Source organism: Cygnus olor, chromosome 6 (genome assembly GCF_009769625.2).
Source record: "Cygnus olor isolate bCygOlo1 chromosome 6, bCygOlo1.pri.v2, whole genome shotgun sequence".
In the NCBI taxonomy this organism is placed as follows: Eukaryota; Metazoa; Chordata; class Aves; order Anseriformes; family Anatidae; genus Cygnus; species Cygnus olor.
Genome location: NC_049174.1, coordinates 35,073,985 through 35,087,116, shown reverse-complemented (window position 1 = coordinate 35,087,116; position 13,132 = coordinate 35,073,985). Strand labels below are relative to the sequence as shown.

Sequence of the window (13,132 nt, the reverse complement as noted above, 5' to 3'; positions counted from 1 at the left end):
AGCTCTTGTAATATGAGGGGTATTGGACAGTCATTTCATAAGGAAAATATAAGTTCTGTTACTTCAGAAGAGGATCTGGGACATATAGATGCTAGTTCTGTGCTCATCCTTGTATCCGTAAATTGGGATTTTTTATTTATTTTTTCCCCATATATATTTTAGTGTATATATTGAATTTTATCAGCCATTTCATTTCTGTTACTTATTCACATAACTTTTCACTGTTGTAGCTTTTCACCATTGGATTTCAATTAATTCTTTGTCACTTCTCTTTTATGTTACTTAATTTAATAGTAAATTTCTAATTTTGGGGGAAGTTTTCTATAAAATATAGCACCCACTGTCTAAAAGTATCGTTGCCTTTGGCTTTCCTATATCATTTGTGCCCTGTACGGCATTTCTTATTCTTTTACATCTGTGCTTCTCATCTGCCTGGTATATCAGTATGCCTTTTTAAAATCAGGAATTCCATATAATCTGTGTTGTTAGTATCAAACTTATATCATTAATTTCAATTTTCTCTGTTCATGACTTTTGTGGTACCCTTTCATCTTAAACTGTGTACTCTCCTGTACCTGTCAGCTTTCTTGCAGATTTCTGTTTGAAAGAGAAATGAGGAATTTTTACTTGCAAATGTGAACAGACTGATTTTGTTTAGCTTTAAATGAAGCCCATTCTTTTGGGTGGCTGAACTGGACCTGGTGGGGAGGAAGGGGAAGCAGAGAGATTCATTAACGAGCTTCAGAACTGCCATAAAGCTGTTATGCTGTATACAGTAGAATACCATGAAGAACCATTCTAACTTTGAACTACTACTATTCCTGTTGTCTATGTTGGTTCATGGCGAATGTATAAATGGTATACTGACTAAATCTTTGAGTGATTAAAAACTGAAATTGAAATAGAGAATATAGGTTATACATACATATTTGAGAACTAGTGCATTTTCTGATCAGGGCTAACTTGTAAATTCTAAAAATTAATGCTGAAATAATCAGATACAATCAGGTAGTATAAAGATTTTAACTTGACCAAGTACTACAGAATGGTCTCTGGACCTATGAAAAGCAACACTACAGGAAATATTGATGGTTAGCAGTGTGTTAGATCTATAACTGGTTTTAAATAATATGGAGAATAGGTTGTCAGCAATTTAAAAGTATCCTTTTGATGTAAGTAAAGTGCATATATTTGAAGGTGTAGGCAGAATTTAATCATGTCATCCACCATTAAAGTAGAAGATTTTTTTTTTTTCTAGCTGAAATCTGATGCCAAGAACAGAAGGGTTCAATATGAAGCTAATATAAGTTGGTCCATAGCAAATGCATATTCAGAGGTTGTCAGGGTAATCTTTCATTTGTCAACTGGTGATAGAATGTCTGGAGCTTTTTAAGGGTTACTGGTCAAGAAAAATAAACATTTTGTTTAAATAATGTTTTAGATAGCAGTCAAGAAAACTGCAAAGAAGATGATGAAGAGTGACATGTCTAACTGTGCACAGTACTGTAAGAGCACTAGATTGACAAGCAATCAGGAGTGCAAATCAATTAAATAATGCAAAAGGCTGTCCAGTCAGATGAAAACACCAGTTCTGTGGGTTGCCGTGATCAAAAGGAAAATAGATTGGTTGAACTGATTAGGAAAGGAATAAAGAACCACACAGTGAACTGTGATGCTGTATAAATCCATAGCACTCCTGCATCCTGAATGCTGTAAGCAGATCATATAAAAGATACAGAGAAAGCTTGACAGGCTGATCAAAAGTATGTGAAAGGTTTTTTTATGGAGACAAGTAAGGTGCTGCATCTTGAAATAAAGCTTATAGACAGGCTTCTCTGCGAAAGAAGTCTATGAAATCCTAAATGGCATGGAGAAGATAAGTAAGGAATGGTTTTATGGTGATTCACGATAGAATTAGAAGGAAGTGTTAGAACTAGCACAAGAAAATGAAAGAGCCAAAGTTTTGTGAGCCAGGCCAGTAGCATACCTATTTTTCTTCAAGAGAATTGTTTTTTATTAAAAAGTAGAGAATGGACTTAACTGTTACTCAGTGAAAGCAGTATGAATGTAAAAGGAATATATACACATCTGCTTGTATACACCATTTTTAGGTTATGGTAGTTTACTCCAAAATCAAATATAGCCATCACATAAAGATAATAAAAGGGTATTTACAGTCTGTTATCAGTCAAAGAATATATTAAATTATTAACCAAGACTGAATATTTTTAAGTTTACTGGCCCAGCTGACTTCTTGTCAGAGATTTAGAAATGATGACAAAGAGGATGCGTGATGTTTCTTTTCAATAAGCCTTGGAATAACAGGAAAAATAGCGACGACTGGGAGAGAGCTGATTGGCCTCCAGTGCTATTAGTATTTGAAAGGGACTTAACAGAAAAATATTTAAAAATGTGATTTTTTTGATAGAATGATGGAAGATGCTAGATAGAATTTTATTAACCCATTAATCGGAGTTTTTGAAATTTTCATTCCATGTTTGTGTAATAATGAATGAAGATAACAATAGTTTCTAGGTTTTGTAACACGAAGAAGTCTTCTTCAATTAGTTTGCTTGCTGGTCTTTAAAGCAATTTCAGCACATCTTGTTCAGAGAAATGTAGGAAGTTGCTTGAAAAAAAGTTACATTTAGGAGAGGTTTTTCTTTGAAAAAAGCAGATATTTTGCATGTTGTTTTCAAATTATCTTTTCATGTTAGATTTTCCACTAATGTTCTAATTAGTAGGTCAAATTGAGGGGAAACATTGAATTTGCTGAAGTTCATCTCACAGCCTAAGCTTTTACTCTTGACAAAATGAAATGTATTGTTTATGTCTTCATTGACAGTTTCTGTTCCATGCCTCCTGGTTAGGAGTATGCAATTGTTCATATTTAACTGTTATAAGTAGACTGCAAAATTAATATCTCAGTGGGAAAACTATCCATTGGCTTCATGAAGTTGGAATGATAAATTTTGTGACTGCCCAAACTTTAAAAACATCTGGGCATGATTTCATTATCAACCTAGGAAAAATGATTACAAGTACAAGCTCAGTAGTCCTGGTCATTCTTCAAAGAGAATTTTCACTACTCTCTCACCAGTATAGCTTATGCTGCTTTGACAAAAGAGGTACCTTACACCAGGAAACGAGACAAGGTTAATAGCATGGCAGCTAAAGTAGGACTTTGTACAATCAAATTTTAATGTCACAAAAAGTCACATCACTGGCAATTATTGCTAACTTAGCAAAATATTTTAATACAGCTTTCTGTAATGTTAGAAGCAGCTACTAACTCAGTACAGTTACAATTTCATTTGGCTCTTGACTGTCTTTAATGAGGAATTAGTTATTGCAATTTAATATTTCGTTTGAGGAATATTGTTTGATGATACTAAATATACAACAAGAAACTAAATAAGGGTGTTCCTCTCCTCAGTCTATAAACAATTGAAGAGATCCAAGAGTCAAATCAGTAAGAAAGTGAGCAGGCCATTAAACTTCATAAGTAATATATTGATCACATTTTGAGCGGTTAGCTTTTAAATGTCATTTAGCCATAAATTTCAGTGAGAAATTTGAAGGAGTCACAAAGATTAGGCCTTACAGTATATAGTTACTAACAGATTTTAGTATTGCACTTTAAAATGAGGTGTACATCTTGATATCTGATTACATTTCTATGTAAATATTTATTTCTCTTTACTGTTACTCCAGATTTAGATGAATAAAGTATTTCTCACTTCTCAGAATACTAATATTAAAAATCTTATTAAAAAATTCTTGAACTGTTAATGAGTTAAATTTTCTCCCAGAATCTTGTTTGTTTTCAGCAAAAAGCTAGTAAATCAACTTAGGATAAAAATGGTAATCATGATATAATGAGAAAATATTTGGTGCTACAAGAATGGTGACTAGCTCCAAAAGTTATTTTTACATTTTGTGTGTTTCATTGTACAATTTTAGCTTCCAATCCATGCGCTGCTAATGAGGGCAGAGGTCCATGTTCTCACATGTGTCTGATCAATCACAACAGAAGTGCTGCATGTGCATGTCCACATCTGATGAAACTTTCTTTAGACAAGAAAACATGTTACGGTAAGTTTTCCTCTCAAGGCCTGACAATTGTATTCAGACTTTGAACTGGACAAATTAAAATAGCCTTAGAAACAATCTCTGCAGAGCATTTTAATGATAGATTTAAAAGAGACATCTCCTTTTTCAGAATTGACAACTTATTCTTATATATGGGTTATATGTAGCATTGATACTTAATACAATGATCATATTTTCTATTGCTTGTGTGTATATGTTATTAGAACTTACCTTTGCAAAACAGAAGGATTTATGGTGTAAGGTTCATCATCAGAAAATGATGAGTCAATTAACCTGAATATCAAAAAGGTACTTAATAGCTTTAATCTCTGTCTGTTTTTCTAAAATTGTTTTAGTTTCATTTTCAAGGATTAAGAAAACAAAATGAAGAGCAAATGTTAGACATATAGCCTCGTAGGAGAATTTTATTAAAAAATATATAATAAACACTTTAACGCTATAAAAGCCCTCTAAATGTCAACTAATTGTGTCTATTATCAGTAAAACCTTGTAATATACACCGTGTAATATTCCACATATACATTGTGGAATTTCTACTGAGTTTTGTTGATTGCGGAACTTTCCTGTTACAGTGATAGTCTGCTCCCCTGAAATATACCAAGTGTTAATATTTGTTACGATATGCAAATTAAGCTCTTTTTGATTGGGATAAGTGGGATGGAAGGTTTAAAATGTTACTTAAGATTTTTCCCTAGTCTTTCACTAGACTGTATTGATTTAGTGGCACAGTGACATCACATCTAGTATCCAAAATTAATATATTTTTCCTGTGATTTTTGTGCTGTATAACATTATTTCTCAAATGTCAGTAGGTGCAGGTTTTCTGGAGATGTTAAATCATTCATACAAACTGTATTTACACATTTGTAACTTGATTTTAAACAAATAACTTTTTCTGCTAGCAATGATACAAAGAGAATGTGGTGATGTTTTCCTGTATTCTAACAGAAAGGAAGAAATTTCTTCTTTATGCGAGGCATTCTGAAATAAGAGGAGTGGACATAGAGAACCCGTACTTCAACTTCATCACAGCCTTCACTGTTCCTGACATTGACGATGTGACAGTCATAGATTTTGATGCTGTTGAGGAACGGTTGTACTGGACCGATGTGAAAACACAGACAATCAAGCGTGCCTTCATTAATGGGACTGGCTTAGAAACCATTATTTCAAGAGGTAAATAGCATAATATTGAATTAAAAATAATTAATTTTAGGTAAAAGTTCACGTGTTCTAAGTGTTCATATTCTTGTTTGGTATACTTTTCACTGGTATTGGATAATTCATATAAACAATAGGAAAACAATTTTGTTTAGGATTCTAGTTCATTTTATAGAATCATAATATATTTTTATTTAGATATATTGGTACATAACTAACATTGTTTTCATACAAAATTCAAATGTGTCGTAAAAAATGGTAATACTGCCTTCTGGGGAAGGTAGAAGGAATAAAGATGAAAAGCAGAAAAATTACAAGTAGATCTTTCTGATTTTGCATTATCAAGGAGTCACACCATATGGTAGCTTTGTAATTTTGGTGATACTGCTGTTATATATTTACCTGTTCTCTTGCAATGTGTGTCGTGTTCAAGCTGATTGACATCAAGCTGTTTTCAGTACTTCAGTGGGGACATGAGGAACTGGAGTCTTTTGATTACATTTTTTTTTTTTTTTTTTGAATACTGGACGTCTTTGTTATGTTCTTGCTGCTTCAGTTACATAAAATAGAACATAAGCTTTCCTTTTTACTGAGCTTTTTTCATAAGTAAATTTGTTTCAACAATAAAAGGAAACAAAATACTGCAAATGGAAAATCATGATTGGCTGCTTTTTCTGCAGTTAGCACCTTCATTGTTCTGACACTTTTTGCTCAGTACTTTGAATACAGAACCTTAATGGACTGAGGAGTGTGTACCTGATTTTTTCAACCTTATGGCAGTAGCTCCGGTACTAAAATGACACCATTTGTTTTCTTTGCTAGTGGTGCCCTGTCCTTCCCTTCCCTTCCCTTCCCTTCCCTTCCCTTCCCTTCCCTTCCCTTCCCTTCCCTTCCCTTCCCTTCCCTTCCCTTCCCTTCCCTTCCCTTCCCTTCCCTTCCCTTCCCTTCCCTTCCCTTCCCTTCCCTTCCCTTCCCTTCCCTTCCCTTCCCTTCCCTTCCCTTCCCTTCCCTTCCCTTCCCTTCCCTTACCTTCCCTTCCCTTCCCTTCCCTTCCCTTCCCTTCCCTTCCCTTCCCTTCCCTTCCCTTCCCTTCCCTTCCCTTCCCCTCAGTTCCTTGTTGTCTTGCAATATCACTCCTTAAAAAAGCAGAACTGTCTGACAGGGACTATCTGGAGGCAAATTGTTGAGTGTATATTTGAAGGGGAAGAGAAGGAAAGAAATAACTCACTTTTGTAAGATCAGACTTTTTCATTTTGAGAGCAAATGAAAAAAATGAAAATACTTTTTTAGAATAGGTAACCCCAGAAAAAAAAATAAACAAATAAATAAATAAAGTTCTTTCCCAGGTGTCACTTTAGAAGACATTTCTTCTGTATTAGCAAACTTTAGAAAATCATTGGACAAGTATGGCAATATCCCCACTTGACTATGTAGATTGATAAAGTAATTTGTTTTATGTGGGTATCTTTATTTTTCCTTTGCTATCTCATAAGAGACAATTTTCAGTACCAATAAGGAGAATGAGTTTTATAGTGTCTTTTGAAGTTCTTCTCTACATCATGAACTGAGGTGCCTAAAAGATAATTTGGTTGGTTGGTTGGTTTGGTTTGGTTTTAAATGGTAGTAGAATTACACCATTGTTTTACTGTATAAAATATACAGTGAAAAATTAAGAAACTCATCAAAAAACTTCATGAAGCTTAATGAAACTGACTCACCATGTGTTTCTGTTTATCGTTATCATAATATTTATTATTAATATTTAGCATTATTTCATAATTTTATCTTTTTTTTAGTTGATGTTAGCTTCTGTCGCAGACTAGATAAAATGATTTGCAAAATTATCATGTTCTGATGTATCCAGACATTATAAGGAGTACTTATTTTGTGTAAATGATCTCATTCGCTAACAGTTACATTTTTATACTTGTCATAAAAAATTAAGAAGCTTTATAGGCATATAGTAGTAGGATTCCCATTGGATGAAGTCTCATACCAGTGTCACAAGGATGCTGAAGTCATACTTGAATCATTTTAAGAGGATGAAATCCTTGTTTTTCTAGTTCTTCCAACCAAAAAAAAAAAAAAAAAAAAGAGGCAAGGGAACAATTTAAAGTGGGTCAAGGCTGTATTTTCAGTGTCCTTTCATGCATTCTTGAAAGCTGGCAAACTTTCTTATGCACAATAACCATTTGACCTTACATATATGCAGGCCAGGCCAAACTAACAGCCATGTTAGTTTGTCAGTGGCAATAATTCTGTCAGTGAAAGTAACCAAGTTAAATTGCTGAAGAGTTAGTGTACAAACTATGAACTATAATGAAATCACCCTTGGTCTCCTTCCTCACCTACAAAGATGCATCATGAACCGCTGCTAAGCCTAGGCAGAACATCACTTTGCTACCTTGGTATTAATTAGTGAATTTATACCCACCATTTAAGGTAGATATTAACATATGTTACCATTTTTAATCAATATATTGTTAATGAAGGCTTTCACATGCAAAGAGACTTGTGAAGCTATGTAATTAATCATATCTTACTCATATTTTGCTAGCTCAACTTGTACTGGCTGCCATCAGAGCTTGATTCCATCTAGTAGGCATGCTTTTTCTAACTGCTGCAGTGCCTATTCTTGTTAGTCATTGACCTCCCATGAAAAATCTTGCATATTTAATAAAAAGTATTTGTGATAGACTCTGGATAGAGCTATCTGTGCTGGGCTGCATAAACTTTAAAATACATTGTTTCAGAAATTATCTTTCTTTCTTATTTGTCTTTATTTTGAAGTTCATATCCAGTGTCATACCTGCAGTAAGAACAGTAGTTTCCTCCAGTGGTTCTTGATAAACTACACTTTAAACCTTAATCAGTGAATGCAAGTAGATTTCTTGCTGCTTTGGTTTAGGACTAGGGTGTTTGTTCTAAACAGCTGCATAACATCCTTCCTTTTCAAAGTCTAAGGAGGAAGTTAAGTTGGCATCTTCAAAGCAACATTAGATATCAGCTCCAGAACTCAAAAACCTTCTTCAGTGCTGTAGCTACCTAACTACTTATGTGCTGCTGAGCCATTTACATAATATATAGTGAACCTGCTCAGTGATAAAGAAAGTAGGCTTTTAAACTTCAGTATTGCTTTGTTTTAGAAAGCTTCTTAATATTCTATATGTTAAGTATGACTTGCGACTACACAAATATGAACCTTTTTCTTATTTCACAAGTAATGTTATGGCTATTAAATGTGATCTTTAAACTACCTAGTCAAAGCTAACTCATTCTACATTATCATCTTTTCAAAAAAATATTTTTTAATAGCTCACTGGTTTTCTTAAATAGAGGAATGCACTATGAAAATGACGAGTCTGTCTGATTATTATTTTTGAACAATAGGTTTTATGTTATTTTTTTAGAACTTTTTAAGGAGGATTTCCCAAATCCTTAATGCAAATTCCATGTTACTTATTCAGATGTGTAAGGAAGAAACATGATTATTCATTCTTGATAACCAGTTTACAAATACATCTCAGAATATTGCAAAAATTTGTTTAAAAAATTGTAGAATAAATAGTTTGCTTGTTTTTGTTTGTTTGTTTGTTTGTTTTCCCTCAAAGACTGAGAATAGTCTAGAAAGAAAATCAAAAGAACAACTGCTTCTAATTTTTGCAGATACTCAGAGTATCAGAGGTCTTGCAGTGGATTGGATATCACGTAATTTATACTGGATTAGCTCAGAATTTGATGAAACACAAATTAATGTGGCACATTTAGATGGTTCCTTGAAAACCTCGATCATCCATGGAATTGATAAACCTCAGTGTCTTGCAGTTCACCCAGTAAAAGGGTAAGATATCTGTGGTTTTAATAAATAAACTGTTGTAAAGCTCATCAGATGATTTCTTCTTCATTCAGATTTTGTTTGCCCATTTTGTTGTCTTTCAAATTTGAACTAAATGTATCCATTTGAAAGATTTTTCTAAGAATTTCTTAACTGAATAATGTTTCTCTACTAAAGCTTCGTATTAATTAAATCATGTAATTGCTATTTGTATATTTTGCCTACTTCTAAATTTACGAACGTGTTTTCACTTCTGGTGCGTTAAAAATATTGTGTACACAAGGCAACGTTTTCAATATGTTTATTTTCTTCTTAAGTAAGCTGTATTGGACCGATGGAAACACAATTAACATGGCAAACATGGATGGCAGCAACAGCAAAATTCTCTTTCAGAATCAAAAAGATCCTGTTGGTAAATACCATTTTTGCTGTTTCTTTTTTTATTCAATGGTACTTTAATAGAAACATTATTTTGAAATCCTGTGTTAATATACCATGATGTTTTTCATGTACTTTCTAAAAGTGATAAGAACGTGCATAAAGACATGGAAAACACTGATGTATTTTTGCGTTTCACCATTTAAGGTATTTTTGGCCCATTCTAATTGAGTTGAAAACTATTGTAATGCGTTAAGTGTACTCTTAGTTATGTGGACCAAAGGTGAAGTAGGACCCACCTGTATCTCTCCACTTCAGGACATGGATAAAAAGAATGTGTACAGTGGGGTTTTAATTAATTTAATCAATTTAATCAATGCGAGAGGATTCTTTGGTGGAAATTTGGAACTTTCCTCAACAGAATCCCAGCTACACAATGAAAAGATAATTTGGCTCTTTTTTTTTTTTTTTTTATATGTATAGAGAGGATACATTGGAGCATGCATTTCATATGACTTAACCTCATTTTTAATATTTGAGAATTAATATAGTTGGCAGTAAATTGGAGCACTTTCTTGAAAATTATATACTCTCTATGTGTACTAGTTTTTTTTTTGTTGTTGTTCAGATTCCTTTCTTTTTGTGATTTTTTTTTTAAGGAGTTAAAGTAGTTATCTCAATTACCTTTGCCAGATTAAAAGCCCATCAATAAAGTGTTTATGTTTTAAAGAATGTATGGCTTTTGATAACTGAATGTATTAAACTTGCAGAAGCAAAAAAAATGAATGAAATAAAATTGATGTTAGAGCAAACACAACATGCATTTTAGACAATACATTCAAATAATTTTATAGAAAATGTTTGGCAACTGTTTTATTTTTGATTTTGATTTTACTTCTATCCACCTGAAAAAACAGTTGTCTGTTTATTTGGAGGAAAAGAGTGGTAAAGCCACTAATTTTGAGGTGAAGCATAAACTCATATAATAATATTTGGACAATATTAAGAAGTAAGGCTGTGTGCAACCTATTGCACGGAATATCCTGTGATCATAGGTCACAAGGTCCTAAATTGCAGTCCTTATGGTTTCTGTCATTGAGTTTGTTCTGAGTAGCAGTAAAGCCACTGAACCAAATGCATGGTAGAGTGGTAAGTACTCCTTTTTTTCTGTAAATATGTTGGTACGGTCAAAGGCTGCATGTGCAAATCCGTGTGGGTTTTGTGACATTTTTCTTCATGAATGTAGAGTCTCAATGGTACGAGATGGACTATGCATACGGTTAAACATTCCTGTAAGCCTGTAGGACTGAGGATTGTGACATAAGCTTTTTACTTTACCACAGAGCTGCAAGCGAGATTTTTTTTTTTTCCTGTATTATTAGATTAATTTAACACCTTTGAGATCTGAGTTACTCGAATAGGTTATATTCCAGATTGAAGGTTCTTTTTCATAACATTAATACAAAGGAGACCATAGAGATTTAGTTGTTTCTCCCTTCTTCTTGCCTGTCTGAAAGTGTGATAAGTCATAAAGCATGTAGTAAGTAAATTGTGTATGTGTATATGTATGTAAAGGGAAAGTAAAGTTTGCACCTGTCTATTGCTGAAATACTTCATAATTGGTAGACATCTTGGCTCAGTTTTATTGTCAGTCAGGATAAACATGAAAAGAGATTCCGTTGTATATCTGATGAAAAATCGGATACGCTGTTTTGTAGATAAATCAAGTGTTAAATTTCCAACATCGTACTCTACATACCCACACATGCGCAAAATACCCATTTTACTAGCTTAAATTATTGTTATCATTAGCATAAGATGTTCCATACTAAGAACAAGAAAAAAAACTGCTGAAGAGTGAAAGTAGCATTTCATTTCAAGCCAAGAAACTGTATTTTTGTATAAGGAATACTCCAGCTCATGTAGCGCTAATTTGGAGTATTTGGAGAATGAGGTGTATGAGCTAATAAGTGAATTCACGGGTGGATTATTGAAAAATATACGGCTTATTAAGATGTCCTGAACATTTATGTTGTCTTCAGTTGTCTTGACACCATTTTTTTTTTTCTCAGTTTGAGTTTGTTTTTGAAAGAAGGAGGTGATTTCAGTTAAAATATTCTGTATGAACACCAAGATTGTGTAGGTTAAATATTTTGGAAACCGATAATCTTACAAAGACAAATTTTGTCTCTTATTTTTGTCTTAAGATGCTAGTTAGAACTTAATAGTCCATTCTGCAGTTCTAAAAGCCTCAAATACTGACATATATAGATCAGTTGAAAAAAGAACTAGTCAATGGAGTTTCATTAAATTACTTTCTTAAGGATTCAGATTTATTGCTATATTTAGCTTTGTACTTTGTGAGGCAGATCATTTGATTATGGGTGTCTTGAACTTATCTTCAGTTAAGAAATTTTTATAAAGCTCTAAAAATAAAAAGCATGCTTCCATTGGATTGCTTTTAAGGAAACAGGTATTATTAAATTATGGAATATTGTATTCATATTACGTATGGGAATATCTTGGATAAATAATATTTAAAAACATACTGAATCACACTCTGAGCTATATTAAAGGGACTCCATAGTTATAGGCTATGGGGTTTTTGTTTGTTTGTTAAAGCAGAGGTCTGTCCTTCACTCTAAATAAACTTAGTTTCCATTTTGGTCATAATTTTAGTACAGACCCATTTGCTCTTGTAGCTGATACTGTTTCATTTTGTTGGCTGACTATTTGAATATCACTTGTGAACTTGTCCTTCCTTTTCTTTATATATAGTCTGCAAACAAAATCGTGCAGATTTGAACCAAAAATCTTTTTGAGACTGGCACTTGAAATGTAATCTTAAATTTATTTTGTTTTTAATTAAATATGTGTGTGCAGAAATTTTAGACACACAAGTATTTATACATGAAAGCGAGCAAGCCATAAACAGTTAAAAAAATCTTTCTTAAGCCACTAAGAAAAGAAGAGATTACACTCTCTGGAGAACTTTTTTAATCTTTTATTTCAATGATTCTTAATAATATACCTGTATTTTAACTAACACATAAATGATACCTTTTATAATACTAAATTATTTTGATCTTTCTTATTTGTGAGGAGGATACCATTTGTGTAATTATTTTTCTGACTTAATTTTAACTGTGTAGTTTAGTTTTAGACCTGATCACCAAGACCTGATCTTCAGTCCATTCATTTGCTGCTTAATGTTGTGTTGGAAGGAGGAATTGGAGAAGGCTTCAGGTTATTAATTGTACCAGATTAGGTCTATGTGCAGTAAAGATACATGTAAGAGCAGGTCACCGCTATGACAGTTCTTTCAGGATATTGCAGTATGTTTTCTTTTACATCATTTACTCAAAATAGATATATGAGCTCACTGTTAAGAACAGTAGCAGTTCTCATCTAGCTGATGATTCTAGGCTCTTTGAAGCACTCTGAGTTTGTAATGCTTGGTCTTCAATGGATAGATGGGCCTTGTCTTCCTTTCATCTCAGTTTTCTGAAAAGCAAAATGTGTAGTATTAATAAGAGATGGATATGCCTTGGTAGTCAGTTGAGGACAAGTGCTTCGAAGTCAGTGTTCTAATGGGGACATAGTATTGCCATCTGGTAGTTGCTTATAGAGTCAGTATAAATAGTT

At 33.1% G+C, this 13,132-nt stretch overlaps 1 protein-coding gene across 12 annotated transcripts in view; it reads left to right on the top strand.

The window, feature by feature from the left end:
* LRP1B (LDL receptor related protein 1B) overlaps positions 1–13,132 on the top strand; it is a 684,970-nt gene that overhangs the window by 485,813 nt on the left and 186,025 nt on the right. For all 12 annotated transcript variants that reach the window (XM_040561328.1, XM_040561327.1, XM_040561326.1 and 9 more), the window contains 4 exons: positions 3,964–4,095; positions 5,062–5,289; positions 8,941–9,115; positions 9,427–9,521. In XM_040561328.1, the coding sequence (XP_040417262.1) occupies positions 3,964–4,095; positions 5,062–5,289; positions 8,941–9,115; positions 9,427–9,521 (630 nt within the window). The remainder of the gene's footprint in view (positions 1–3,963; positions 4,096–5,061; positions 5,290–8,940; positions 9,116–9,426; positions 9,522–13,132) is intronic.